The 26,592-nt window shown below is 42.0% G+C and overlaps 2 protein-coding genes across 2 annotated transcripts; one reads left to right on the plus strand and one right to left on the minus strand.

The window, feature by feature from the left end:
• Positions 1–3,662: 3,662 nt before the first annotated feature.
• TEX30 (testis expressed 30) lies at positions 3,663–11,103 on the plus strand. Its single transcript, XM_050899810.1, has 5 exons — positions 3,663–3,817; positions 5,428–5,658; positions 7,143–7,194; positions 8,703–8,911; positions 10,105–11,103. Exons 2-5 carry the CDS (start codon positions 5,536–5,538, stop codon positions 10,276–10,278), a joined length of 558 nt encoding a protein of 185 aa, XP_050755767.1. The 5' UTR covers positions 3,663–3,817; positions 5,428–5,535; the 3' UTR covers positions 10,279–11,103.
• Positions 11,104–13,112: 2,009 nt separating this feature from the next.
• On the minus strand, positions 13,113–24,746 carry POGLUT2 (protein O-glucosyltransferase 2). Its single transcript, XM_050895472.1, has 10 exons — positions 24,428–24,746; positions 21,982–22,187; positions 21,419–21,624; positions 20,584–20,661; positions 16,732–16,904; positions 15,498–15,735; positions 14,702–14,911; positions 14,253–14,342; positions 13,592–13,696; positions 13,113–13,375 (listed from the first exon to the last, which is right to left on the minus strand). The coding sequence occupies exons 1-10, from the start codon at positions 24,604–24,606 to the stop codon at positions 13,358–13,360; spliced, it is 1,503 nt and encodes a 500-aa protein (XP_050751429.1). The 5' UTR covers positions 24,607–24,746; the 3' UTR covers positions 13,113–13,357.
• Positions 24,747–26,592: the final 1,846 nt, after the last annotated feature.

The raw sequence follows: 26,592 nt of genomic DNA on the forward strand, positions 1-26,592 counted from the left end.
ACTCTTAATTCATATTTAAGCATGTAAAGAAAACCATTATGATTTTCAATGACTCCTGGCAGTGAATACTTCTGGATTTCAGAAGAGTTACTCAGCACACTTGAAAATCAAGCAGAATCTACTTAAATGTCCCCCTAAAACCACAGAAACCTAATTTTGAGTAGCTAGGTATGAGAGTTGCCTTACGTTGCAAAATCAAAAAACAATTCCTTCACAGTTAAATCAACAGATTTCATTATATATGCAGAAATCCATACAAACAAAATTTATCCATCATAAAAAATATACCCATGAGTTGGAATCTAATATATATATTTAAATTTCCTGGCCTTTGACATATATTAGCAATACTTGGGCCACTATAAAGGACACTTCTCTTCCATCAGGAAAGCTATTGCAGGAAAAGTGTGGCCAAAAATAGACTGGTCCGACCCTATTCCCATGGACCAGAGGATTAAAGAACAACAGAGTCTCTCCTTCCTCTGCACATTCACGCGTTCATTTGTATTGCTCTGGACTCTACCGGGTATTAGCTAGCCTACCTCGAACACTGTGCTTATGCAGAGAAGAGTTTTAAGTATTGAAAGGAGATTTCAGAAAGAAAATGAACAGAGAAAATAGGAAGTAAACTGGAAGCAGCTTGCTGTATGCGGAAAGTGTAAGAAAACAGTTCTCTAGTGGGAAGGGGTTACACATGGATAGATTTAATGGGATACATGTTCCTCAAGGACCGCTCTGAAAACAGTATGTGAATAAAGCAGGAGAAATACAGAAGGTGAACTGAAGAGGGTGGAAAAATTTAAAAAGAGAGAGAGAGAGAGAGAGAGAGAATGCAAAAATCAGACCAAGAAAGAAGCAAAACAACACCAAAAATATAAACTATACCAGAGCACATAAGCATCCATTAAGTATAGGAAAGAAAGTAATGAAGAAGAAAAAACTAGAAAATCAATACAAAGTTTTTCTCAACTCTCTTCTTTCTTGCATTCCTGTGCTCTGAATTGAGGTTGAGGTTGGAACTGCTTCAGGATAACAAATCTTCTCAGTTCCCTTTTGTTAAGTATCTCATTTATAAAGGCTTAATTGGTGTTAAGTATTAATTGGAATAGTGTGATCTCCACCCAAGGTAAATTAATCTGGCATTACTCTGAAGCATTTTCTTTCCCCTAGTCCCGAATGTGAGCTATGGCTCAAGGAGCCACTATCTCAGCACCATCTGCAGTTCAGCTCCCAGTGAAAGGTGTACAATTCATGCAGGCTGTGCTGGTGCCTTTCACTCAGCTTTATGCTTCCGTATCTCACTTTAGCTTGACATTTTTTAGGCAAGTGTCCTGGTTTCGGCTGGGACAGAGTTAACTTTCTTTTTAGTAGATGGTACAGTGCTGTGTTTTGGATTGACTGTGAGAATGATGCTGATGATAACACTCCGATGTTGTCGTTGTTGCTAAGTAGCGCTTCTCTTCAGCCAAGGACTTTTTCAGTTTCCCATGCTCTGCCAGCAAGCAGGTGTGCAAGGAGCTGGGAGGGAGCACAGCCGGGGCAGCTGACCTGAACTAGCCAAAGGGGTATTCCATACCATGGAACATCATGCCCAGTATATAAACAGGGGGGAGTTGGCCGGGAGGCGTGGATCGCGGCTCGGGAACTAACTGGGCATCGGTCAGCGGGTGGTGAGCAATTGCACTGTGCATCACTGGGTTTTTTCCTTCCCCCCCCCTTTCTTTTTTTTGTTGTATTCCTTTTCATTACTATTATTATATTTCATTATTACTATTGTTAGTATTATATTTTACTTTAGTTATTAAACTGTTCTTATCTCAACCCACGAGTTTTACTTTTTTTTCCTTTGCTTTCCTCCTCCTCACCCCACTGGGAGGGGGAGGGGGAAATGGCTGCGCAGTGCTGAGTTGCTGACTGGGGTTAAACCACGACAGCAAGGTAGAAATTTAGACAAATAAAGCTTCCTGTCTTTTTCAGCTTGATTACACCTGAACTTCTCCACTTCTGCCCTTAACACGTACATCTTATGATAATAACGCCTGGGCCGGGCATTTGCCTGTGAGGTTGGCAGTCCTCAGACGGCAGCGGTGGTCACTGAGATAGCGGGTACACCCGAGCTGCCCTGCCAGGTTCACTTCTCAGAGGGCTGCAACATTTGGATCCCAGCGTTTGACAATATCCATCGGGCAGAGCGACAGCGAGACACTCGGAGCACAAGGCAGAGCACACTTATTTCCCAGCAGGTGAACACGTGAAAAACAAAGTTCCAGTTGGTGATGGCATCTTCAATCAGCTAATAGGGTATCCTAATTTACATGAGTTTTATACACTGATAATGGAAGAAAACATGATCTCTGACTAAATACCTTTCCAGAAAGGATTTTAGAAATTTTCTGACATATCTGTGAAATACCCAATACATAAATACCACAAGCATTGTTGTAGAATATTGGTGCTGCCTTCCAGCAGTTTAAGGCTGCGTTCTGAACACACTGTTGAACACACTATGTTTTTTATCGCACAATAAAGCACAGGCCAGGGGATAGCTGTATGTTGCTACCTGAAATGCTAACCATGTAGTCTCTCTCCCCTGTTTGTGAACACCATGTAGATCCAGTGTGCCAAGACTTGCCAGAAAAATCACTTGACGTCACTCTGGACACCTAACTCATAGTAAGGATCATATCCGTACTCCTTGAAGTCAGTGAGAACCTGACTTTCCAAGCAAATCATCCTAAGTAATTGGCTTTACTTCTTCTCAATTATCACTAGCAGTCCATGTTTTCCATGTATAGGTGAATAAAAACTATTTATGGGGAGTGGTGTGAACTCTCCAAACAGCACAACTCAGACCTAATTAATTCAGCAACTAAATAACCATTATTTTTTAAAATTCTCTCTAGTTACTATGATTATTATAACATTTTGCTTCTTGGTATGTCAACAGCTTTTTTAAATATAGTTACTAGTGCCTGACGCCCCCACGATGGGCACTTAACCACGTCAGTGGGGAGAAGCTGGTAACGCAGGCGCTGTCGATACCCCACAGGTAACGAGGGCTTGCCGGACGTGCCCCAAGCGCTCCGGTTTCTCTCGAGGCCTAGTTCAGAGGTGCCTCCCTGCCAAGCGCCACGGCTCAACCCAATCCCCATTCAAAATTCCCTCCAGCGCAGTTCCCGCCTGCAGCCAACACCTGCTGGTGTCGGTGCCGGTATTGGTACCCGCTGCCCCCGGCCAGGCCGGCTGCGAGCCCTCCCCTCGCACCCCGCCGCATAGCCGCCGCCGGCTCCCGCCATTATCTCGCCCCTCAGCCCTCCCCGCGCAAGCCGGCTGCCTAGCCCCGCCCTTCGGGGGCGGGGCTTTGCACTCCTGTGGGCCAATCAAGTACCGCGGCAGCCAGCCCCCGGGGAGGCCCTCTCAAGCGGCGGGGCGGTGAAGGAGCGGAGGGTTGTCATTCGCGTGACGTCACGGGGCCGGGAGCGGCATGAGCGGGCAGGCAGAGGTATGGCCGCCATCGCCCTCGCTCCCCTCGGGGAGAGCTGAAATCAGCTGTCTCTGTACCGGGGCCACCCGTGGAGGAGGCTGGCCATTTAGGGTGGCTCTCCTCGGCCCCAGCCCGGCGAGGGCTTCGTGAGGCCCCGAGCCCGGGGGGAGCCCCGCGGCCTGGCGAGCCCAGGCGCCCCGCCGTCTCACCGGCACTCGGGGCGGCCCCGGGCTGCTCTGGAGAGGCCGCCGCGCTTGGTGTGGCGCAGCAGCTGCGGCTGACGGCGGAGCAACCGCCTGTAGGGTCCGCGTGCCTGTGTTTGCGTCTGGATATGTAAGGTCCTGCAGGCTGTGGCAACTGCCGTTCCCCTCTGAGGAGCCCCTAGAGCTGGGGAAGGGGCGGGGGGAGGTGTGTGCTGCTGCCTCTGCCTTCCCCGGGGAGGTGTAAACATGGCTGTTGGCCAGCTGAGCCCCGTCTGGCCTTGGTGCCTTCACTGAGCAACGGCCCGGTAGTGGGGAAGCAGCAGCTCTGGCTGTTTAGCCTTCTGCCCGTCTCTGTGTGCACAGGCGTGGCTGCTGGCTGTCCCGCAAGTCCGACTGCCGTCCTCTCTCTGGCATACTCCACCCATGTTAGCCGGGCAGAGGCTGTAAGGGTAGCAGCTCCGTGAGGCCCCTGACAACCTCCTCCTTCCCTCCGCAGTGCCTCTGTAGGACCACTGCCGAGGAGAGCCTTTGGGAGGCAGCGGCAGCATGAAATTGTGTTTCATACCAGCCCCGGGGTGTTTTGCTTTTTGCTTTCAGAAGCTGTAGCATGAACTGGGGCCCGTGTGCTGTTCAGTCCCCTTTCATTCAGCTCAACATCAGCTGGCCTTGCATCTCCTTCAGCTCCTCCAGGTGTCTATCACGACTGGAGGTCCTCTGCCAGCCTGACTCTGGCTGTGTCTGAATCTGTGCTGTCTTTCCCCTGTCCTTGGGGAAAGTTCAGTCTTTGACTATATGCCGGCTGCCGCTCCACTGAGTGGTTACCACTGTGTAATTTGGAAATGTTTGCTGGGCTGTGTCTTTATGTCTTATATTTCTGTAGTTTTGGTTGCTACTTAGAGAGTGTCTTGCTTATCTTAGAATATCAATTATACATATACATGAAATATGTATCTTGTGACATCTGCCATCAGTTATTATTGAAGACTTAATGAAAAAAGTAATTCCTGTGGTTGTTCTTTTATAGTTGCGTGTAATATCTAAAACTAGTGTATTCAAATCCATTTTTCATAATGCTCTGTTTTGGTCTTTTCCCTATGTAATCAAGCTTGTACATGGATCCTACAGCTACAGGATTAAACAGTTGCTGCCAGCATGGAGTTCTCTTAATACTGTATACTCCATATGGCTCTACAGACCCAAAGTAATTTGGTTAAAATAAAAGAATTAAGGAAGCCCCTAAACATTTATTATAATAATGTCTGTGAGAGATGGGAGATAAAAATACTTTCTCCACTATAGGAAGCTGTAATTATAGAAGAGTTCATATTTCTTATTTATTTTTCAGTCTTACAGAAGAGTTAATTTTTCTTATTGTGAAAGACTTAATATTCAAGTCAATTATGGCAGTTAGCTCTCGAACAGCTAGATATAGATATATACAGAAAGTAAGAAGCATTTCCATTTATGCCTTGAAGCATCCTTTGAAGCTAGGGATGCTTCATTTTCTAATGAAGAAAATGAGGTGTGGAGTGATAAGGTCACTTGCCCATTATTGCATGGAAAATCTTTGAGCCAGATGTAGACTTACTCATTTAGTACTCTTAAACAGAAGGAATGAAAGTGGACTTGCAATTTTGGTTTCTTTCTTAATTGTCCAATTTTTCTTGATCATAAGGTGTAGACTGGGAAAATGCTTTCTATTTTTTCTTAATTATATTGGTTTTTTTGTTTCATTTCTAGGTTAAAGTGAAAATACCTTTTGGAGACAAATATCTTGATGCTATTTTTTCTGTCCCAAAGAAGAAATCGACATACGGCGTGATTCTTACTCATGGAGCTGGAGGAGATATGAATTTCCCTCACTTAGTGTCTTTGGCAGCCTATCTTGCATCCCATGGAGTTCTGTGCCTGCGATTTACTTGTAAAGGCCTTAACATTGCTTATAGGACTAAGGCCTTCAAAACAGTTGTGGTAAGAAGTGACCAAATTCTGCCAAAGCTTAGATCCATGGATATCTTCTTCGGGGTTTCTTAAGTTATGACCAGAGATTAGTCAAGCAACAATGGGAAAATTAGAAGTGATGGTTAGGTAAATGGAGCACTGTCTGTGAACAGAAACAGCAGGAGCAATTTTATATGGGCAGTAGCTGGAACAGCTGCAGCAAGTATGTGGGTTTGAGTTCAGGGAGAGAAAGAAAAGCTTGAGAAAAGAATGTGAAGAAAGCAAGGGTGTTTTGTGGGAAAACTTACAGCTTGAAAAAAATGAAAGTATTTAGGATAGAAACAAGAGGTAGGTGTTCTGGGAGGGCTTCGTGAAGGAAGGGGGCTTAAGGGATACAGCTTTGGGAGCGGTTTTGAGAGGAAAGAAGCTGACCTGGGAATTGTGCTGGGTCTCTGAGGGTTGGCAGCTGGGAGAACAAGACTTTGTTGGGGGAAAAGTAGGGGACTCTGGGTCACAGGAGGAGTTGAAGCAAAAGAGATTGGGAGTAGCATGAGAGAGCCCTAGAACCTAAATAGTCTTTGATTTCAAAATCAGTTTAAACTGTTACATGCCTGTGTTTATCTCTTTCTGCTGCTGCTACATTATTTAAGATGTTCTTATGTACCTAGATTTTGTTAAAATGAGCAATCTTTTGTTATAATAGTATCAGCTTAGAGTATCTTCCTGTTCTGAGTGTAGGAAGGAGTGGAGAGTTTCTCCTGATTATCTAGCTGCTTTTACTGGGGCATGGGAAGGTAGTTTGAATACTTTGCATTCAGCATCAGACTTTTTTATAGGGGAACTAAGTCCAGTTCTTAAGGAATTAATTTGTATGATGTCATTGTGATTATATGTACATGAATTTGAAGTTACACTGCTAGCTTTGATGTGGATCTGTTCTCCATTCTTGTTTGAAGAAGCGTGATGTTGTTGGTGAGTTTATATTAATATGCTGTTTTGTAACGGTAATTTAAAGGCCTCAGCTAAGATAGCATCTGATTAGTTATCTCCTAAAAACTGAAGAATTTGTTGCTGAATTTTATCTTTTCTGTCAGACATAACTGATTGTGTCTTCAACTTTTCGTTGGAAATACGTTACCTCAGTGAAGGGCATTTTTGCTAACTTTTTTTGCCTTTTGATGGGCTAAGAGTGTGTATGTGGTCTGTTACTATAACTAAGTTGATATACAGTAATCATTTATGTTTTGGTAACTTGATAGGGCGCCTGATACTTCAGACTTGCTGAGAGCTAATGTGAAATTGCTTATGTTTATTATATTGTTGCTGCAAAATGTCATGAAATCATTTGTGTGAAAAAACAAGAGAGCAACTTGCATGTATCTGTTCTTTTGTTTAATCTGCAGTGCTGAAAGAGCTTCCCATCTTGTGTTTAGTAGCTACAAACAAAAAAATCCCCAGCCTCCCAGCTGTCTTAATTCTGATGTGTAATGCTTCTCTTTATCTTATTTCTTTAGGAATACTTAAAGCTTTCTGATGATTATAAACTTTCGGGTGTCTTCCTTGCAGGTATTGTTTTTATTATCTATAACTTTCTCTCTTATACTGCCTCTAATGATTGCAGTGTGTAATTACTCCGTCTTTGAAGTCTATCCCGCTTTGGTGAGAAGTGAATGAACAGATGTGGATGACAGGTTTCAGTTTGAGGTGGGCACTAAAAGCTTGCTGTCTAACGTGGGAACAAGCTGAATAAACTCCCACTAGTCAGTATTGCCTAGGGAGAGCAATTCAGCTACCTGCTGACAGTTGAATGCTCTATAACTTTCGTTAATTGATTAGCAGTCCACTGACTGCCATGGCAACATAGGTGCCAAGCCCACTCACAGATCTGCATTCGGGTGTCTTAACCTGGAGCTGAATGCTGCCAGCCCTGTAGCTGCGCGGGACAGGCGTGCAGCTCGGCTCTCTTGCAGCTGGCTTGAGCAGCACCGCTTCTCGGGTCGCAAATGGGAACATCTGGCCCGTCGCTTTCGTCGGATTCTCTTGGGAGCATGGCTCTCTAGACCTATTCACCCTCCTCATGATGCCACAGATCTCCCTCCAGGAGGAAGGAGAGAGCAATAGACCATGTTTTCCAGGTGCTTTGGGAGAAAACTTCCTTGTCACCTGTAAGTGACAAGGCACGAGTTCTCTGATAATCCATGTGTACTTTTTAACTGCAGGTCTTGAAGAATTCTGGTTACTGGTAAATGGAAAACCATTTTCCCAAAACAGGTTTTGGTAGATAAAACCTAGTGGCAGATAAAAAAATCAGTTATATTATGTGAAAAGGGAAGTAGATGGGTGTGATTAAGAATAACTTGATACGGGAAACTCTGAACGTTCCCTGACTAAGTGAAATCAAATCTGCACTGATGTTAATCCCACTGGAATCAGCCACTTCTGACACTCAATTACAGAGCATTGTCAGCTCATATGCCTTGTCTTTGAGGAGATATTTTGATATCCCCTTGCTGTTACTGACTGACCTCATGCTACAAATTCACACTTTATTTTTTTTTTTTCCCCCTTTTACTTTTAGGCTGAAGTTTGAGGTGTGCATAAACACTTGCTGGATTTGTTTTGGGAGTAAGGCGCATAAAACATTATTTTTAATTTGAGCAGATTAAGGTTGTATGAAAAAAATCATGCAAGATAATAGCATTGCTATCTCGAATTTCAAGGGTCTGGGGCATAGGACTTGTCCCTCTCTTCCCCCTGCCCCCAGGATGGGTTGTTGTTCCTTCCAGTATTGCACAGGATCCCTCTCCATTTATTTTTTCTCCCCCCCCCGCCCCTTTTTTTAAATGGAGATGTGAAATCATAATATAACCAGACAAATATTTTAGCACAAAATGTTGAAATTGGGATTAATATTTTTCATGGAGTAGATGAATAAAAGCATCTCTAGCATTTTGTACTACTGGTATGCTGAAATACACTCAGTTGGATTGTTTTTGGGAGTTGTTTACTCAAACAGAATGTAGATGAGGTGACAGCAGATACACTTTTTTCCTTTATTTTAACATGGGAGAAAGGCCGTTCCATGGGCTCACGAGCTGCTGCCTCTGTGATACGTCAGCTTAGCCAGGATGATGATGATGACGACTTCATTCAAGGTCTAATATGTTTATCTTACCCATTGCATCGACCAAAACTCCAGTCCAAGCTCCGGGATGAAGATTTATTATTTATCAGGTGTCCGGTGCTGTTTGTCTCAGGATCAGCAGATGAAATGTGTGAAAAAGTGAGTACCCCTGTAAATCCTGCTACGAAGGGGCAGTATGAAGGAACAGGAATGTGTCTGAGTGACGTCTGTACTGGTATACACAGCTGTGACTTTGATTAACAGCCTTCTCTATGTATCTTTCTATCTATCTTCTGAAGGAAGCCTTGGGTAGGAAACTTCATTGGACATAAGGAAGCCTGGTGGTGCTTTCTTTTGCTGCCTAAAATTTCTGGATCATGCTTCATCATCCACTTTAGCAAACTCGTCTTTGGGCCACTAAAATACTGCTGATTTAAATGTTTTGTCTTTTTTGATAGGATTGTACAAATTAACAGCGGCCTATGGAAGGAGCAAGTTATTTGTTATGCTGTTTTAGCCATTTCAGGTTACAAAACATAAACGCTGTGCTGTGTTACCAATTTCACTTTCGTCACGTTTTCAGGACAAATTCTTCTAGCAAAGCAGTTCTACCCCCAAGTCAGACTTCTGTGGTAGAAAGCTGTATTTTTGTAGAGATGAAGAACATGTTTGCAGAGATGAGAATACAGTGGTTTTCTGCCTTGTTTTCTTGCAAAGTAGGTATCTCTTGTTCTTGAACTGTTTAGCCTGAATTTGGGACTGTGCGCAATTGGCATTTTCCATGCTTGGACAGCTTCTAAGGAGTCATAATGCTTTCGTGAGGAGTTGTCACCAAAGTAAGTCAGGCTAGCAACCAGCACGTCCTTGAAGTGCCCTCTTAATGGGGAAATCGTGAAGACTCTCCGAGCTGGTTCTTAGATCTGTTTGCTGAGAAAGTTGAACGGAGTCAAAGCCAGTCTCTAGGGAATTACATTGCTACTCTGCCACAGTAGACAAATCTGACTTGAGAAGTTCTGTCATTTTATTGCTAGTACTACCCTCTGGCAGTACAAGTGGATTCCTTCATCACTGTGGGGAAGGAGCCTGCACAGGGTTGTGACCTTTGTAGTTTTTGAAGTTCTAATGTTCTGCTAGTCTGTGTTTGAGTGAGGGCGAACCTTTGAGCAAATTCCATTACTGAATACAGTACCATCACATCTTTTCTATCGTGGTGTTTTTAATGTGCACACAGATCCATTTTGTTTTTAAGGGCTGCCCGTTATGTGTTGCACAGGCAAAGCGAGAGACATCTAGGAATTGCACAGTTTGTAGCAGCTGGTTCTCTAACTTTTTTATTCTTATTTTCTCCGTAGCAATTGCTAGAAGGTGTGGCAAGCAAAATGAAAGCCCCTAAAAAAATCCATTGGATTGATAAAGCAAACCATGGGATGGCAGTCAAAGGACGAACAACAGATGACATCATGGAAGAAATAAATGCCCAAGTTTTTTCTTGGCTTAGAGAGAATATTGAACTCGAGCACAAATGATTTGCAGTGTTTAAGCAATATCTTCATTTAGCTTTTCCTAAATGCGGCAAACTAGAGTTTGTTATTTCTGAGAGGTGTATTTTTTAAAACATATTTTCAGAGATCTAAGTGTAAATGCAAATAAAACTTTTTTTGTATGAATGAAAAAAATTACGCAAAACAATAAAGAACTGTTTAAAGGAAGGACAGAAAACTTACAAAATATTTAATATCATGGCAGCATTGTTTTCTGTGTTTCTATGCAAATAACTGTATACAACACTTAGTAATGCAGAGCACTAAGTAAATGCTTTTGACTAATATTTTAAGCAATATACTGGGAAAAAATTTATTTTGACAGCTGTCCTGGTTTTGCCTGGGATAGAGTTAATTTTCTTAGTAGCTGGTACAGTGCTGTGTTTTGGATTTAGTGTGAGAATAATGTTGATAACACTCCGATGTTTTAGTTGTTGCTAAGTAGTGCTTATCTTAAGCCAAGGACTTTTCAGTTTCCCATGCTCTGCCAGCGAGCAGGTGTGCAAGGAGCTGGGAGGGAGCATGGCCGGGGCAGCTGACCCGAACTAGCCAAAGGGGTATTCCATACCGTGGAATGTCATGCCCAGTATATAAACAGGGGGGAGTTGGCCAGGAGGGGCGGATTGTGGTTCTGGCATTGGTCAGCGGGTGGTGAGCAATTGCATTGTGCATCACTTGTCTTTTCTTGGGTCTAATTTCTCTCTTTTTTTTTTTGTTATATTCCTTTTCATTACAATTATTATATTTTTATTATTATGAGTTAGTATTATATTTTATTTTACTTCAGTTATTAAACTGTTCTTATCTCAGCCCACAAGTTTTACTTTTTTTTTTTTTCCCTTGATCCTCCTCCCCACCCCACTGGGAGGGGGGAGGGGGAAGCGGCTGTGTGGTGCTTAGTTGCTGGCTGGGGTCAAACCATGACAACAGCAAATCTTCAGGTGCCTTTCATTTACTGAGTATATTACTGATGCTCTACTTGTTTGAAATTAAAACCTACTGATTTGTAGAATTCTGCGAGCACATCCCCCGAGGCTGGCCAGGATGGGTTGTACTACTCTGCCTTGGTGTCGTACCCTGGCACTCCAATGTGCTTCAAAACCAGTGACGCAGGGAGAGGAATCTCTCGTCATTTTCAGTGTCACTACCCCAAGGAGCCAGATTGTTGGCCTGTGTGGGGAGGAGGAGGAGGAAGTAATGCAGGCACAGTTGTGCATGAGGAGCAAGTAACACGGGTCACAGTTTTGGAAAATCACCCTCCAGCAACGTCCCTTGCGTAAAGGACTGATCACAGGGGCCCTTTGGAGAGATGGGCATGGAAGACTATTAACTAAGAACTGATAAAAGACAAATTATGTTTATACTGGTGGAGGAGGAAGCAGATATGACATGTTGCACAAGGCTTCTGTCAGGAGGGCTCCGAGGAAGCAGATGGGGGTCCGGGCCTCATTACCCATTAGCAGAAGTAACTCAGGTCTTCAGCTGAGCTCCGACGTTGCCGAGTGGATGAAATACTTGGTGTGTGCTTGCAGCTGCAGACTTCCCCATTAGGGGCTGTGAGGAACCTGTTGGTATAACCAAAGGTTATAGCAATATATTAATGGCTTTCAGCCAGGTCATCAGCAAGTATGAGCTGAATGATGACCCCTGAGATGAAATGGCTGCTCGGTCCTGAGAAAAGCATCTTGGCGTTGTCTCCTGAGATGGTGGTCTCACCTCCGCTGCCAAGAGTTCCCTAAAACCTGCTCCTGTCATTCTGCATCTTTACGGCTCGCAGCTCACTGACCGTGAGCAGGCAGCTTTAGCCTGGAGGATGTTCTTGGGAGGAGCTGTTGTGTGTGACAGTGCAGAGCTGCTGGAAAGTACGCCGAGTCAGCCCTGGTGAGCTGAGAGCATTTCTATGATGTTTTGGGCAGGTGCTTAGATCAGATAGCTTTATTTTGGTGCTGTATTGTATAAAAAAATCTATTCAAGACTGTAGGTTAGTATAGTTAAATTAGAACACGCATTGTTTACCACATGATCAAACAAACTATTCCTTAGGCTTGCTTTTACTACAGTAAAAATAATAGCCAGGTGAAAGTTAAAAATGTTCATCAGATGATACAATATTCTTCCGTTGTTTCTCGCAAGATGCCTCAAGAATGCTGATCTCCCAGCAGTAATGTTGTTCAATAAGCATAGCACACATCTAAATGTTTGCAAAGAAAATAGCTATATGGATTTTAAATTGACTGGCTGTGTTACAGAGAAAATCAGTCCTCACTTTGGACTGGAAACATACGTGTTAACTTTAGAATTTGATTAATTAAGACTTTAAATCCACCTAGGGATCATTTTCAGATGATGTTGATATGCTCCAAAGTAGCAGTTGAATTAATTAGTATCAGTGGAAAGCAGGTATTTTTAAAATAGACTAGACTGTTGAAACAATGATCAGTTTAGTTTCAGTAGTCACTGTTCAATGCTACTTAATTCTTTTCGTATTGCCAAAGAGACCGAGTTTCACAGACAAAGCATCTGTGAAAAATCGTACGGAACTCAGAACTTTTATCTAATATTCCTAAAGTGTCCAATAGCACTGTGTTTTTCCTTCAGGTTAAAAAGATGTATTATAAAACCCACATCATTGAGAATACTGATTGAGGAACAAAGTTATGGTCTGAAAAAGACAACTTTGGTTAGCTACATGGGGGGGTGGGGTGTAGATTTACAGTTCTTCTGCCCTTTTTTGCAGAACACTCCTGTGAATAGACTCAGTATAACAAGCACAAGTAAAAAGTATCTGCATTTCCAAGGTATCCCAGGACAGTAACACATGACTGATACAAACATGTTTTTTATTTAAAAAAGAAAAAAAAAATTATAAAAGTGTTTTTGAACAAGCCTCTGCAACCACTGCATGATAAAAAGGAAATAGGGGTGCTTGGTTTTCTTCCATATGTAGATCATGATACAGCAAACTTCACAATATCCATTGACATTATCCACTGGCATTTTAAACCAAATTTTTCTTCTTTCTGAATGTAGGTAAATCTTGAAAAAAATATTTTATTTCTTTCTGTCAGAGTTCATCTTTGGCCTGCAGTCAAGAAAGAAGAAACATTTTTCAGTTAATTGGAAACTCAATTTTTTAACTGTCTAGTCCTGCAAATACATGAAGAAATGTTTCTAAGTTCGATAGGTGTTAATGGTCTGGTAACTGATACCATGGGCTACTGAGCAATGCCTGTTCCAATGTGGTTGAATAAGAACTGAAGACATCCAGCACTTCACATTTAACGCTGTATGCACGTACCTTTTTTCTGTGGCAAGTGCATGGAAAAAGGTCATCATCAGGCTGCTGCACTTTCTCCATCCCATCTCTGATTTTTGGCTCGCTCACTTGCAAGCTGGCATACTCCTAGTTTTAAAAAAGGAAGGTATCGTTAATTCATGAACTTGTTAGATTGTCGATCTGGTAACTTACAACTTACTGGTTGTAAGTACTGCACCAACTCAGCTGAGTAATTCTGTAAAAGCTCCGGGGCTACGCAATCTGTTACTCCATACTGTGTCCCAGACAGGGTAAGCAGCTACTTCACTGCAGACAGGAGCCCCTTCGGGTGCCTCACTGGAGTTTCGATATCTCGGTGCTAATGCACAGGTATTTTCAGCTGTGGTTCACAGGGCGCGCGTCTGATGTGGAATTCTTTGATCATCGTGGGCAACATGTTCTTGCAGATTAGATCAAGATTTCTGGGATCCGATTGCTTCTCTCAAAGCGCCAACGTAGTCTTAAGGGGTCTCACAGGAAATGACTGCATGCAATGTTTGTAAAGCAACTGAAGTTCTTAATTGCTGCTGCTTGCTTTGTGGCTTCAAGTACCGGACTGGCCAATTTCCAGCAGCTCCGTTGCCCTGAATTCTTTCTGTGGGATTTCTATTTTTGTGATAGGAGCCATTAAAAATACACTAACCTGGAAAAGTTTGAAATAGTAACAAAAAATGTGGTCTCCCATGAGATTGTTTCTTGCAAATTCTTGTCCAGATTGTGCAATCTTTTTTGCCTGTCAAAGAAAATAAAAGTTTTTTTTAAATTCTCAAAAAATAGTAGTTATTTCAGGATGCCAGTATTGATCCTGGAGTATACTGTTGACAGTTTAGGATAACTTATTTATTTTTATTTAAGGATTCTTAATTTTAAAAGTAAGGCATTCTTATGAAAATACTCTTAATTTTTCCAAAGCTCAATTTAATTTCAAATTAAGGGCAGTATTATGTATTTTTTAAGTTTTTCTTATTTGTAGAGTTGATGACAATAATTTTTAAGTCCTCCTAATAGATTTTTTTGTTTTAAAGAAAGGCAGTTTTTGCTCTCTCTATTTTGTCTAGAAACATTGCTGAGTACTTCTAAATGTATGTTTACCTCTTCATCATGCTCTTTTGCCCACTGTAGTTTTTCTAGGAGATCACTCAGGTCACTTTTAAATGGAATATAATGTTTCCATGGCTGCAGCTCGTTATAAAAATGCTCATAGTAGATGGAGTCCTGCTTTAGCACCACACTGTTTCCTGCTAGTAGATAAGGCAATCTGTATGCTGCCACTGTGCCATCAATGTTAATTTGATATTTATACTGAAAAGAAAATGACCACAAGTTACTAACAAACAGAAGATCCAAGTAGCTTGGTTAGGTTGCATTATTCTGAGGGCACTGGTATTACTGACTTGCCGATATTGAGAAATGTAGGATTGGCTAGGCAAGCATCAATGTTTAAGTAGCTTTTATTATTTAGTTTGGAATTCATCACAGTGCAGGGTACCCAGAGATGCCCTCTTCATCAATTAAGTTCTCCGGAAATTCTTAGATGCTCATCCTCGGATGTGAGGGTAGACGTGCCACTTCATCCACTGATTTTCCCACTATGTTAGTTATGTTAGTAGTCCTGATCGCTGAATCAGGAAAAAGAAATAAAAAGGAACTTGCAGTTATATAGATTACACAAGGTTCTACAGAACCTTTAGATGTAAATCAAACATTATTATCCACAGCGTAAGAGCTACACAGCAGTTAATCCCACTGGAGGGATGCCTATTCATGCTTGTTACTGGTGGTGTGCTGAAAAACTAAAAATCACTTTATTATCAATAATATATACAAAGTTATTTGATAATGGGAAACACTGAGAACCTAGTTCTATGAAAAATGGTTAGTGGCTTACCTTAAAAAAATCAAAAAATGAAATGTGCTTAACAATGGGGCCATAGAGGCTTTCATCGTGTTTAAAAAAAAAAAAGTTTGTGAAAGCAGCATCTATGATCTCTGGATATTTTCTGCTGAGTTTTACAAGCTCAAGCCTCTCTTTGCGGCTGTCACGTCCTCTCCAGAATGCTGTGGTATTCTTGTCTTCCCACGATGGGCCAGTATTTGCTTGAACTGACATCATATCCAGACTGACTCTGGAGGAGAAAGAAGTGATTTAATAGTGAAGCCTACTGGAAATTTTTTTAAGTGCAATTACTTAAAAGAGCTTACAGTACCAACAGGCAAATACCAAGGATGAAAGTAAGTCAGGAGCACACCCGTATATGTATTGTATCAGTATTTTTGCAGCAATAAAAAGAGATAAGGAATGTCAAGTTCACAGGCTTGTGGCAAGACAGCATCAGTTCAATGGCAACATGGTTGCCTGTCAGTTGTCACAGAAAAAAGTAGCTAGAAGTGGATATGGTTGCCAGACAGATAGATGAAGGTGATGCAGGGTAATGTAACTAGCTTAATACAGTGTCTTTCACTTCCTTAAAAACTTTGCTAAATTAAAACACAGAAATTGGGGGGGCAGAGAGGAGCAAGTTTAGGAAAAGTCTTGATAATAAAGACAAGGAACCTGAACTTAATGCAGTGAAATGATAAACACGTTCAAAATGGATTACAAAAATCTCTTAGAAGCTGGCTTTGTAATGTTTCAAGACAGAACAGAGCAGTTACCAAGGCCAGTTATGATCAGTAATCAAAATGGGAGATAACAGGTCCTAGGTCAAGAATTCTGGCTACGCTGAGCTTTAAAAGGTACAGAAAAAAGATTCTAGGAAAATCAGGAAAAAAGAGACCGGGCCACTTGTCAACATGTTCATGGCGGGGGGGGAAACAAAGCAAACAAACAAAATACCTACCCTTGAAACATTCCCTCTAAGTTCTGTTTTCAGTGACTTGACCATGTTTAGATTAATTTTGATTTTTTAAATAAAACAGTGAAATATTTTAATATGTATCATTTACGTTATATAATACATAACTTGGTTAATGTTAAGATATTGATTACGCAGTTACTGCCTACCTACAGGGTGCCAATGTCTCAATGAATAAATAAAAACAGTTAATATACTGTTAATACAAATATCTTTTTGGAAGATCATTCACTGTGAATTTTGTGAAAATACTAAGCAATTTCTTACCGTCCCATAGTCTCCAAAACTGAGTCTGTTAAGTCATATGTTGGCATGACAATGTCTTTTGATTCACTGGACCCACACCATGAAAAGATGGGGTGCAGGTTCTGTGGGGACTTCTTTTTCTCCAGAGGCCAGTCCCCCAAATTAACAAAAAATTCTACATCTGGCATTTTCACCTAAACAGAAGCAAAGTAGGCACAAATGCATTTTAATACAAAGCAGTATTCTTCTGCTGGCATCTTGCATTTTGAAAACAACCTCACTAAGAGAAAAAATAGCCAGGTCTCTAATATACTTAATGTACCTGTAATAAATCATTAAAGTTTAGAAACATGTTAGAAGTACTGAGACCACAGAGTAAAGCCTACAAGATAGGTTTGTTTTTTTTTTTTTTAAAGATTTGCACAAAGTCACATAAATGCTCTCTTTTTTTTTAAGCGATAGGAACACCTCAGTTTAGAGGATGGTTTCTTGTTATACTTTACATGATTGGCCACACAATCTTTGTACCAGGCTAGCACTGGGATCTAGTAAGCAATCGTATAGTTCCAAGGTAAGTTGAACCACCTTGTTGACTGTATGGAAAATTGCTGTTGGGTGGTAAATTAGTTTTCTTTCACATCAGTGAACTGATTTGCCCTGTGTCTGCATGATGACTAAATCCAACAGAAGAGAAGTAGCAGAAATGAACAGGCATGATGGGAAGACCACTTTTAGTCAGCACTGGGGTTAATTATTAAGCATGACATCCTCACTTATTTAAAATAGTTGGTAGTATGGAACCATATCTGAAATCACTGTCGCAGCCAAAAAGCAAGCAAAATACTGTTGATGGCCAGGAAATGTTGTGACAACAGGAAAGAGGGCATAATTTTGCTGCTATATGAAACTTTGACACACCCCCACCTTGAGCATTGTGTGTGGTTCTGGTATTTGCAAACGAAGTAAGAGAAGGTACAAAGAAAGGCAGCTACTATGATAGGGATGGACCAGCTCCCTTGTGAGGAGAAACTGAAAATGGTGGGACACTTCGATTTGGAGAGCTGAAGGCGACATATGGTTGAGTTTTACAGAACCCTGAAGGCATGTATAATGTCAGTGCAGAACTGATGCTGTATCTGTTCTTAGTTCACCCTCTTCATGACATGAATTTTTTAAAAATACAAATCTCCACTACATCCCCCTCAGTTGCCTCTTTCAAAGCAAAAGAATCCTAGTCAAATTAGCTTGTCTTTGCATGCCCCCACAGCCTTCTTACTACGTAGGGTTTTTTTTGAGAAAGTGAAATGAGAACTGCACTGTTTTCACAAGATAGTCATGTCACAGGTTTTATACTGTGACATAATCTTTTTTCTTTTTTTTTTGCCTCCCTCCTTAATAAGTCTTAATTGTTAAGACTAATTAATAATAACACGAACATCTGATTATTATACTGGCATTTTTGGAAAACTGTCTTCATCATATATATGCAAAGCATTTCTCCTCTCAAACTCCTTTATTCTTCAGATCAGAATGGCTAGTCACAGGCTAATATTTCAGGATTCTTCTGTGGCCCAAACAGGTTTCATTAAGTTTCTAATTTAATTTATCTTTATGGACAGAGATAGAAATTAGTAATTTGACAAATATCAAACACACTCCTACACAGTTGAAGATATTCTTCTCTAACTTGATGACACAGGACAGCCTTTGGCAGAGACATCCAGAAATTCTAAAGACAAAGACCCAAAGCAGTACTTTTTGTCTTCACTATACAGACTGACAGAAAAGGTTTTATTGTGTACCTTCATTTCAAAGGGGGTTTGGCTACATGTTCTAATCTTCAGCATTAAACTTTATTAGTACAGTGCCATCTAATGGTTATAATGGACATAGAAAAGCTACAAATTATATTTTATCTACATCCTCAATGGCAGAATCATTCAACAGGTTAAATCATCTCCAACCCAACAGATCTATTGTCTTTCAGTGACACTGTCTTAATAGAAATTCTTTGAGTATTTAATGGGGATGAGACAAATTGTGTTTTCTAGATCTGTAAACAGTTTCTGTCTTTGGAGTTAGCAAATGTTTTTGACATTTAGCCTAAATACCTTTGATGCAATTTAACTCCGTTATTTCTTGTCCAACACTACTGACACCGAGAACAGCTTACTTCCATCTTCCACAGAGCAATCTTTTAGATAATTAAAGGCTACATTCATGTCTTCCTTAGACACTGTTAGATGAAACAATCCCCACTTAAATGAATCTTCATTTGTATGTCTAGTCATTCTTACCACTGTCCTGTGCAATGTCAGTAATTGAACAATCTTTCTTGAAGCATGACACCCAAAGGCAGATGCAGCAGCATAACTGATCCATTACTAACCCTGCGTATAGTGGAAAGGTTACTTTACATTTCTTTCATGTGTTTGGTCTGTTAACGTGTGTGTTTAGCTTTTCGCAACAGCATGCCACTGTTGACTCATGTTAAATTTGTGATACTGTAACCTTCACACTTTTCTGCAGAAAATAACCACTCACTCCCTATTTTAAATAGGTGTCATAACTATAGGATTTATCCAGCCTTTGTATAGTATCCTGCCCTTGTCAATTTATTTTATCCATTTTTCCATACAATTTCTCTTACTTGTTAAGAAAATTTTTAGTTATGATGCTGTACTGTGAGGTGCTTCCAGGTTCTTTCATTTTTGTTATCTGAAAATTCAATAAGCATATTCCTTAGTCCATCATTCAGTCAAAATATAACGAAGTTATTAAATGGGGACTGAACCTAGAACAAATTTCTGAAGAATACATTTGTGACACCTTTTGCCTCTCTGGAAACATTGGCAACTATTATTTAAGTAAGGCTTTCCAAGCAGGTTACAGTCATTTCTTCTAGGTAGAGTCTTCCTGTCTTGTTTATGAGAAACTTGTGAGACTTGCCCTCAAAAGCCTAACTAAAATAAAGATACTTGACATCCATACGGGAAGCCTATTATCTTGTTATAGAAAGAAATTATATAATTATGACTTATTTTTTATGATAAATCCATGTTGTTTCATACCAATTACCTTATCTTCCAGCTGCTTATAAATAATGTGTTTGGGTTTTATTAGAGTTTTAAGGAATTTTTTTAGGTGAACAACTCCACACTTCAGTAGCTCCTCTCTCCTCTTTCTCTTCTTTTTAAAAGACAAAGTGCTTTGTCTTTTTACAGTCAAAAATAGATATTAACTCTGATATCTTCGTATTTCTCTTACTACTCTGTTTACATAATAATCACATACTTGTGTGTGCTGAAACTTCAGCCCTGCTATATTCTGTCACTCTGTAAATAATGTCAGGTTTTTTCCAAAGTTTCCCTAGGAAAGAGTCTGCGTGGTGCTTTTTGCTTGTACATCAAGGGAGTTTCCCCACACGCCACCTGTTGAGCTTTTGGTACTCTTTCTCAAGCCTTCCTGTCTTGTTTTGAACATACGGAATTTAACGGAGAACGACATATATTCCCTAATTTTTTTTCAGTCATCCTGTAAAATGTACTAGCAGAGACAGATTTTTCTATTAGATGCTACAGGATGATTTATTTAGTTTATAGAAAAAAAACCACACTCTGTCCAAATCTATCAAACTCTCCTATAAAAGCCTGCTATTCATTTAACATTTGTGATACTCCATACACTGATCAGATAGCATTCTAGAACATGTCAACTTCAAACAAGGAAAATCCATCTGACCTTCCCATTATTAATCAAAGAACAAGAGCAGCTTTTTAACAGAAATAGCAACAAATATGCTGAAATATATGTTAAGCCCAGGCTTCTATAAATTAGGACATATAGAATAAATGACTGTAGAGATGTACTCACTTTTCTTGTCAAAGAAAGCAGTATGGCATCCATGAAAATTCTAAAGCCAACATGTTCCCCATACGTCTTTATATAAACCTGAAAATAAACAAAGGTTTTACTGGTCTGGTGTTTTCATTTCAGAGCACGGCTGGCACAATTTAGAGCTCTTTTAATCACTTAGTAACTAGTCAGACAGATTGTATGGCTGTATAGATTTATGAATCGGCTGGGAAGCTTTAGAAATCTCACCTCTAACTCATCACAGAAAACTGACAAAAAAAAAAGGACAAGCTTTGCTTGCTTTTGCAGACATTTTAGGTCTGTCGCACAGAAACAGAAACTGGTTGCCTGTTTCTGTTGTGTTCCATTGTTCTCATTTCCATATGAAACTACTGAAGTCAATACAGTTTTGTTAAAAAGAATTGTAGCTCTGATCCTCAGTGGAGCTGAAAGTGGTATTTCTTTACCTCAGAATTATGCACAACATAATTTATTGATGCATGTCAAATTAAGATGATCGTGACACTCCACAGCAATATTACTCAGAGAACAGGAAACTGAATTAGCATTTAGGAGACTTGGGTCTGTGCCCAGTACTCATATTGATTGCTTGGAAAGTAATTTGCCTTCACTGCTTCAGTTGTAACGTGGACAAAAAGCACTGTACAAAGTAGGACAGATAATGTTGAGCTAATATACAAACTGCAAAGTATTCAAGGACAGAGAAGCAAGCAAAGGAAGTTTCTTAAAGAACAGACTACAAGAAGCCTTTCAACTGGGAACAGCCAAACAGCCTAGCTGTGTGACTTGCCACCAAATCCCCATATGGACTGCAGATCAACCCATTTCATACCTCGTTATCTTTGATGGTGTAATGACACAGACTCTGTCTTTGTCCAAACCTCTGTGGAATTTCCTTTGCAATCTTATCTGGATCAACAATGGGAAAAATTGCTAGATCTCTTTGAATCTGTGGAATGATTTGAGGGCAGTTCATCTCTTCCAGCCATGCACTGCTCTCCTCCTGAGGGCAGTCACAGTTTTCATGGTAAACAGGTCCTATCAGGAACACAATTATTATTTTATTTTTAATAAGTCACACTATTGAGCTGTTGAGATCACAAAAGAGGGTCAGGCACTGAGCATTCATTGCTTAGGACCAAACCTTCAGCAACTCTAAATGGACATGTTTGAACTTTTTTTTTACTCCAATGGAGCCATGCCAAGCTACATTAGCTTCTGTGTGAGCCCTCTACGTGCATTTGCTAGGCAACAGCTTCACAGCATTTGTTTCTTTTTATTATTTTGAATAGTACGTGCAGGACACTTATAATGAATCCCTAATTCCAATGGGATTTGATAGTTCGGAGAAGTACTGAGGTCCTGCAGAAATCTGTGCGTAGTGCTGCTTCTTACCTTTTAAAATATATGGAGAATTTGCGACATGTTTATCTCCAGTTTTGACTTCTATCTTCAGGTTTTTGTAGCTTGCATACATCCTGTATCTTACAAGGAAGGAACCATCTTTCCTGTCTAATACTTGCACACCAACCCGAGTGAACTGTTCATCAGGAGCAGTGATCTTCACCTGGAATGCATTTTCACCCGGTGATGAAGTGAACCTACCCAGAGAATAAGTGGGAGCTTAATAAAAAAGGAAACACACAACAGCTTTCTTAAGTCTGATCCATTCCTTTTCTGGTTGACAGATTTCCAGTGACTTCACTGAGCCACGCTAGGTCTTTATGAGCACATCCTAACGTTCACAAGCAAGGCATGATTTTTCCAAAGAGAATTTTGTTAGGCTACCTAAAACGTCTCATGCTGTTAGAAGCATTAAATATCAAGAAGGTTCCACTCAGATACTCATGAACACACCTCCAAAATCACTTGGTGCCCTACGTGTTGAACAGTGTTGGAAATATGGTCTTTGATTATATGGGAACATAGCACCTTTAAAAATCCAGCATAGCTCTTGATTAGTAGTAGCTCAAATGTCAAATGACGGGAAGGTAGAGAGCATGCAGGTAAATGGATCTTGGTAGATATATCTTGGTGTCTTGTCCTGTAGTGACAGGACGAGGGGCAACGGTTTTAAACTGAAAGAGGGCAGATTTAGATTGGATATAAGGAAGAAATTCTTTACGACGAAGGTGGTGAGGCACTGGAAAAGGTTGCCCAGAGAAGTTGTGGATGCCCCATCACTGGAAGTATTCAAGGCCAGGCTGGATGGGCCTTTGAGCAACCTCATCTAGTGAAAGATGTCCCTACCCATGGCAGGGAGGTCAAACTACATGATCTTTAAGTGTCTCTTCCAACCCAAACCATTCTATGATTCTATAAAAAAAATCCCAGCACAAGCTTCACTTTAGCAGCTTAATAAGTCTGTTATTTTACATACAGAAGCAAAATGTTCCCAGATTACTTTATTTTCCAGGTATTATTTAAGGAAGTAAAGAACGAAGTTAAACTTCTTAATCATTATGGTAGCTCATACAGGGGAAAAAAAGGGATATTACAAATGCCAGTGTCTTGGTAGAGAAAAAACATTATACTGGGATCTTATGTATGTGTACTTATGACATTTTGTATGTGTACTTATGACATTTTGGTAAAGTTCACTATACACCAATCATAAAAAAATCTCCATAAAACCAAATAAAATAATTTGAAAAATCATGAGGTTATCACATATCATTGAGGTATTAACAAAGTTGGCACAGTCAAAATGCTGCATCTGCCAACTTTCTTCCACCTCTTTAAACACGGTCCCAAATATGTAGGGAGAGCTTGGGATAGAGAGAGAGGTGGTGGGAGCGGGTAGACTAACAGATTACAGCCCAGCAGCCTGGTCACCTTTCCTGATACCTGTCCAGACATACTAGAGAGCTGCCAGTTCAACTAAATGCAGGAAATATTTACTCTCCAAGATAAGCTGAACTGGCAGCTTCCAGACTTGCACGTGCCACAGTGCATCTAATCTGGACAACCTGGATGGAGCACTCTGAGCTCCTATCTAGCTTGTACGGTCAGGGTTTCTTTCCTGTAGAAATGGAAAGCCATGAGTGTCCTCTGAAAACTAAGTTCACCTATTTCATTCCTATGAAGTTCACCTAATGGCCTATAGAGTAATTCCTAAATGACTCTACTGATCTTGTGCCTACGAGTTTAGGAAGAATACTGATGTTCCTAACAGTGGAAACAAGCAGGACACCTGAGCAGGTATACCATAAATTAAATATATTAGTTATTGTTAAGGTTTTGACAAAGCAGAATAAATCATAAATTGTTGGTTGGACTAACACGCGTGTTTTGCTGTTGAACATTTTCATCCTCCTTTCTCATCTCATCCCCTTGTGCAGTTATTTGATACTCCAAAAAAGATTAATTAGCTTTTTCTAAGTGATATACAGAAAAAGTCACGGAGGCAGCCTTCAGCCTTCCGTGTCCACAAGAAAATCCCAAGTAAGTTTCTGCCTAAAAGGTGAAAGTGATTCAGCTAGGACACGGGCAGGCAAGGTCAGCCTCGCCGAGGAGGGGGCACTGCTGCGATTCAAGGCAGTGGAGGGAGCAGGACGCTTCGCCCCCTCACAAGAAATCCAGCAATTACGATTGGGACCCAGGGTCCGCAAATATTTAAGCGGCTGCCCGACATGGGTAAAGTGGCACGCCCACGCACCCGTGGGGGGTGCTGATGCCTGGGGAAGGGGGCGTGGGAAGCTCTGCCGCTCCCCGCCTAACTCGTTTCACCCTCCTGACCGGGAGGGGGTCGGTGGGCAGGGAACGTGACTTTTTAACCGGTGTCTCGGATTTTCTTCTGCCCACAATCTCCGTGAAAAGCAGCCGCCGCCGCCGCGCTTACCTCTGCCCTTCGGCGTCCACGGCCTGCACGTAAAAATAGCGAGCGGGGAGGGCAGCCTCCGCCCGCAGCCCGGGCCCCCATACCGCGCTGCGCTCGGGGCTCAGCCGGCCGCCCCCGCCCGCGGCGGCCCCCGCCGCAACGGCTCCCAGGGCGACGCAGAGCGGCCACAGGCCACGCATTTACAGCGCTTCCCCTGACGGAGAAACACCGCCGAGGCGCGGGAGGGAGCGCAGCCGGGACCTTCCTCCTTCCCTCACCGCGGCACCGGGGAGTCCTGCCTTCGGCGCGGCTGCATGAGGCGGAGGCGCAGGGGGGGATCGCGGGGCCGCTGCCGCCCTGTCCCTGCGCCCGGCTGCCGGCCCGGCTCCTCAGGGCACCATCCCCGCGGCGCCTGAGGGGAGCGGGGCGGGGCGATCGCCCGCCACACCCACCTGCTTCCGTGGGGGCGGGGCGGGGCGGGCGGCGCCGCACTTCCCGCGCGAAGCGGCGCTGCTGGGAGACGTAGTCCGGTTCGGCGGTTGAGAGGCCGTTGGCGGCCCGCGCCGGGTTAGCCCAGGGCTGCCTCAGCCCCTGGAGCGGCCCGCCGGCTCCGAGCGGCCCGGGAGCTTTGCTGGGACCTACCTCAGAGGAAGGGGACGGAGGAAAGCCGGCTCTGCCCGTGTCTCTGACTTACGCGTTCGGACGTCTCGGCATCGCTGTTTTCTCTGTGTCACGAGCGCAAGCCTCCCCCCCCGCCTTCGCTCTATTTCCGTAACATCAGGGTGAGAAATAAAGAGTTTACAATCAGGAAGATGAGTTTTCAAAATCCTCCCCAGAGCAGCAGAAGCAGGTGCGTGACAGCCGGCAGCTCAGGTCACTGTCCTGGATTGCCTGGAGCAGAGGCGAAGGGGCACCTCACCAGCCCACTGCCACGGGGGCCATCGCCCAGCGTGCACCTTGGGTGGTTCAGCGGCCCTTTGTCTGTCAAATGATGCAGCCTCAGGTTGCAGACAGCTGGCGTGAAACACTGATGCTGTTCTTAACTACATATAGAACCACAGAATCATTTCGGTTGGAAAAGACCCTTAAGATCATTGAGTCCAACCATTAACCTAGCGCTGCCAAGTCCACCACTAAACCATGTCCCCAAGTGCCACGTCTACACATCTTTTAAATACCTCCAGGGATGGCGACTCCACCACTTCCCTGGGCAGCCTGTTCCAATGCTTGACAATCCTTTTGGTGAAGAAATTTTTCCTAATGTCCAATCTAAACCTCCCCTGGTGCAACTTGAGGCCGTTTCCTCTCGTCCTATCGCTTGCTACTTGGGAGAAGAGACCAACACCCACCTCGCTACAACCTCCTTTCAGGTAGGTTGTACACAGACATACCCAAATGCTCTTCTTTGTCATTTAGCTACAGAAACCTCGCCAAAATTAAGGCTTCTTCGTGGGAGAACTTCAATCCTAAAAGATACTTTCCATTTTGCTCTTTATTGCTTTTCTCTTGTTAAGGCAAACAATACATAAAATTGAACCTCATCATCAGTCATGAATTTCGAAGAGATTTTGTATTTTGCATTTTGAAGTACTGCAAATATGTTTATAGAAAAGCACACAAAAAATCACTTGCTTTGAAAAAATTGCAAGCTGAGAAAGGACCACTTGGGTCAATGAACGTAGTCTTTTCCAAACAGCAACCTCATTACAAAATGCCTTAAAAAATTATCAAGCTCCAACTTCTAAAGGCATAATTTTTGTCTCCTGCTGTTGCCATTGACATGATTTTTCAGGACATTCAGCAGCTAGAAGACTTGCAATTTCCAGTCTAAAAATTCATGCAGGCCCTATTTTGTATCCATGACCCTTTAGCTCCTCTCCCTTCCCCATCTTTACTCTCTTGATGTATTTTACAGGCTGAAATCACACTGCTTCTCAGCTTATGTTTTGCTGTATGAGACAAGCCAGTCTCCTTTAGTGGAAGAGAACTTTAAAGATGTTTTTATTTTAAAAGAAATTTCGTAGCTATGGAATTCACAGAACATCCTTCCTCTTCCTAGCAGGGCGGCATTGGCACGTTAAAAAAAGCACAGCAGCGATGCAGTGAAGGTGACACACTTCTACCCTCCTGCTGTTCTCTCCTCCAGCTTTTCTCCCCCACATAAGTGCAGCTCGGGGAATCTGTGT

This window comes from Gymnogyps californianus, chromosome 1 (assembly GCF_018139145.2).
Source record: "Gymnogyps californianus isolate 813 chromosome 1, ASM1813914v2, whole genome shotgun sequence".
NCBI lineage: Eukaryota > Metazoa > Chordata > Aves > Accipitriformes > Cathartidae > Gymnogyps > Gymnogyps californianus.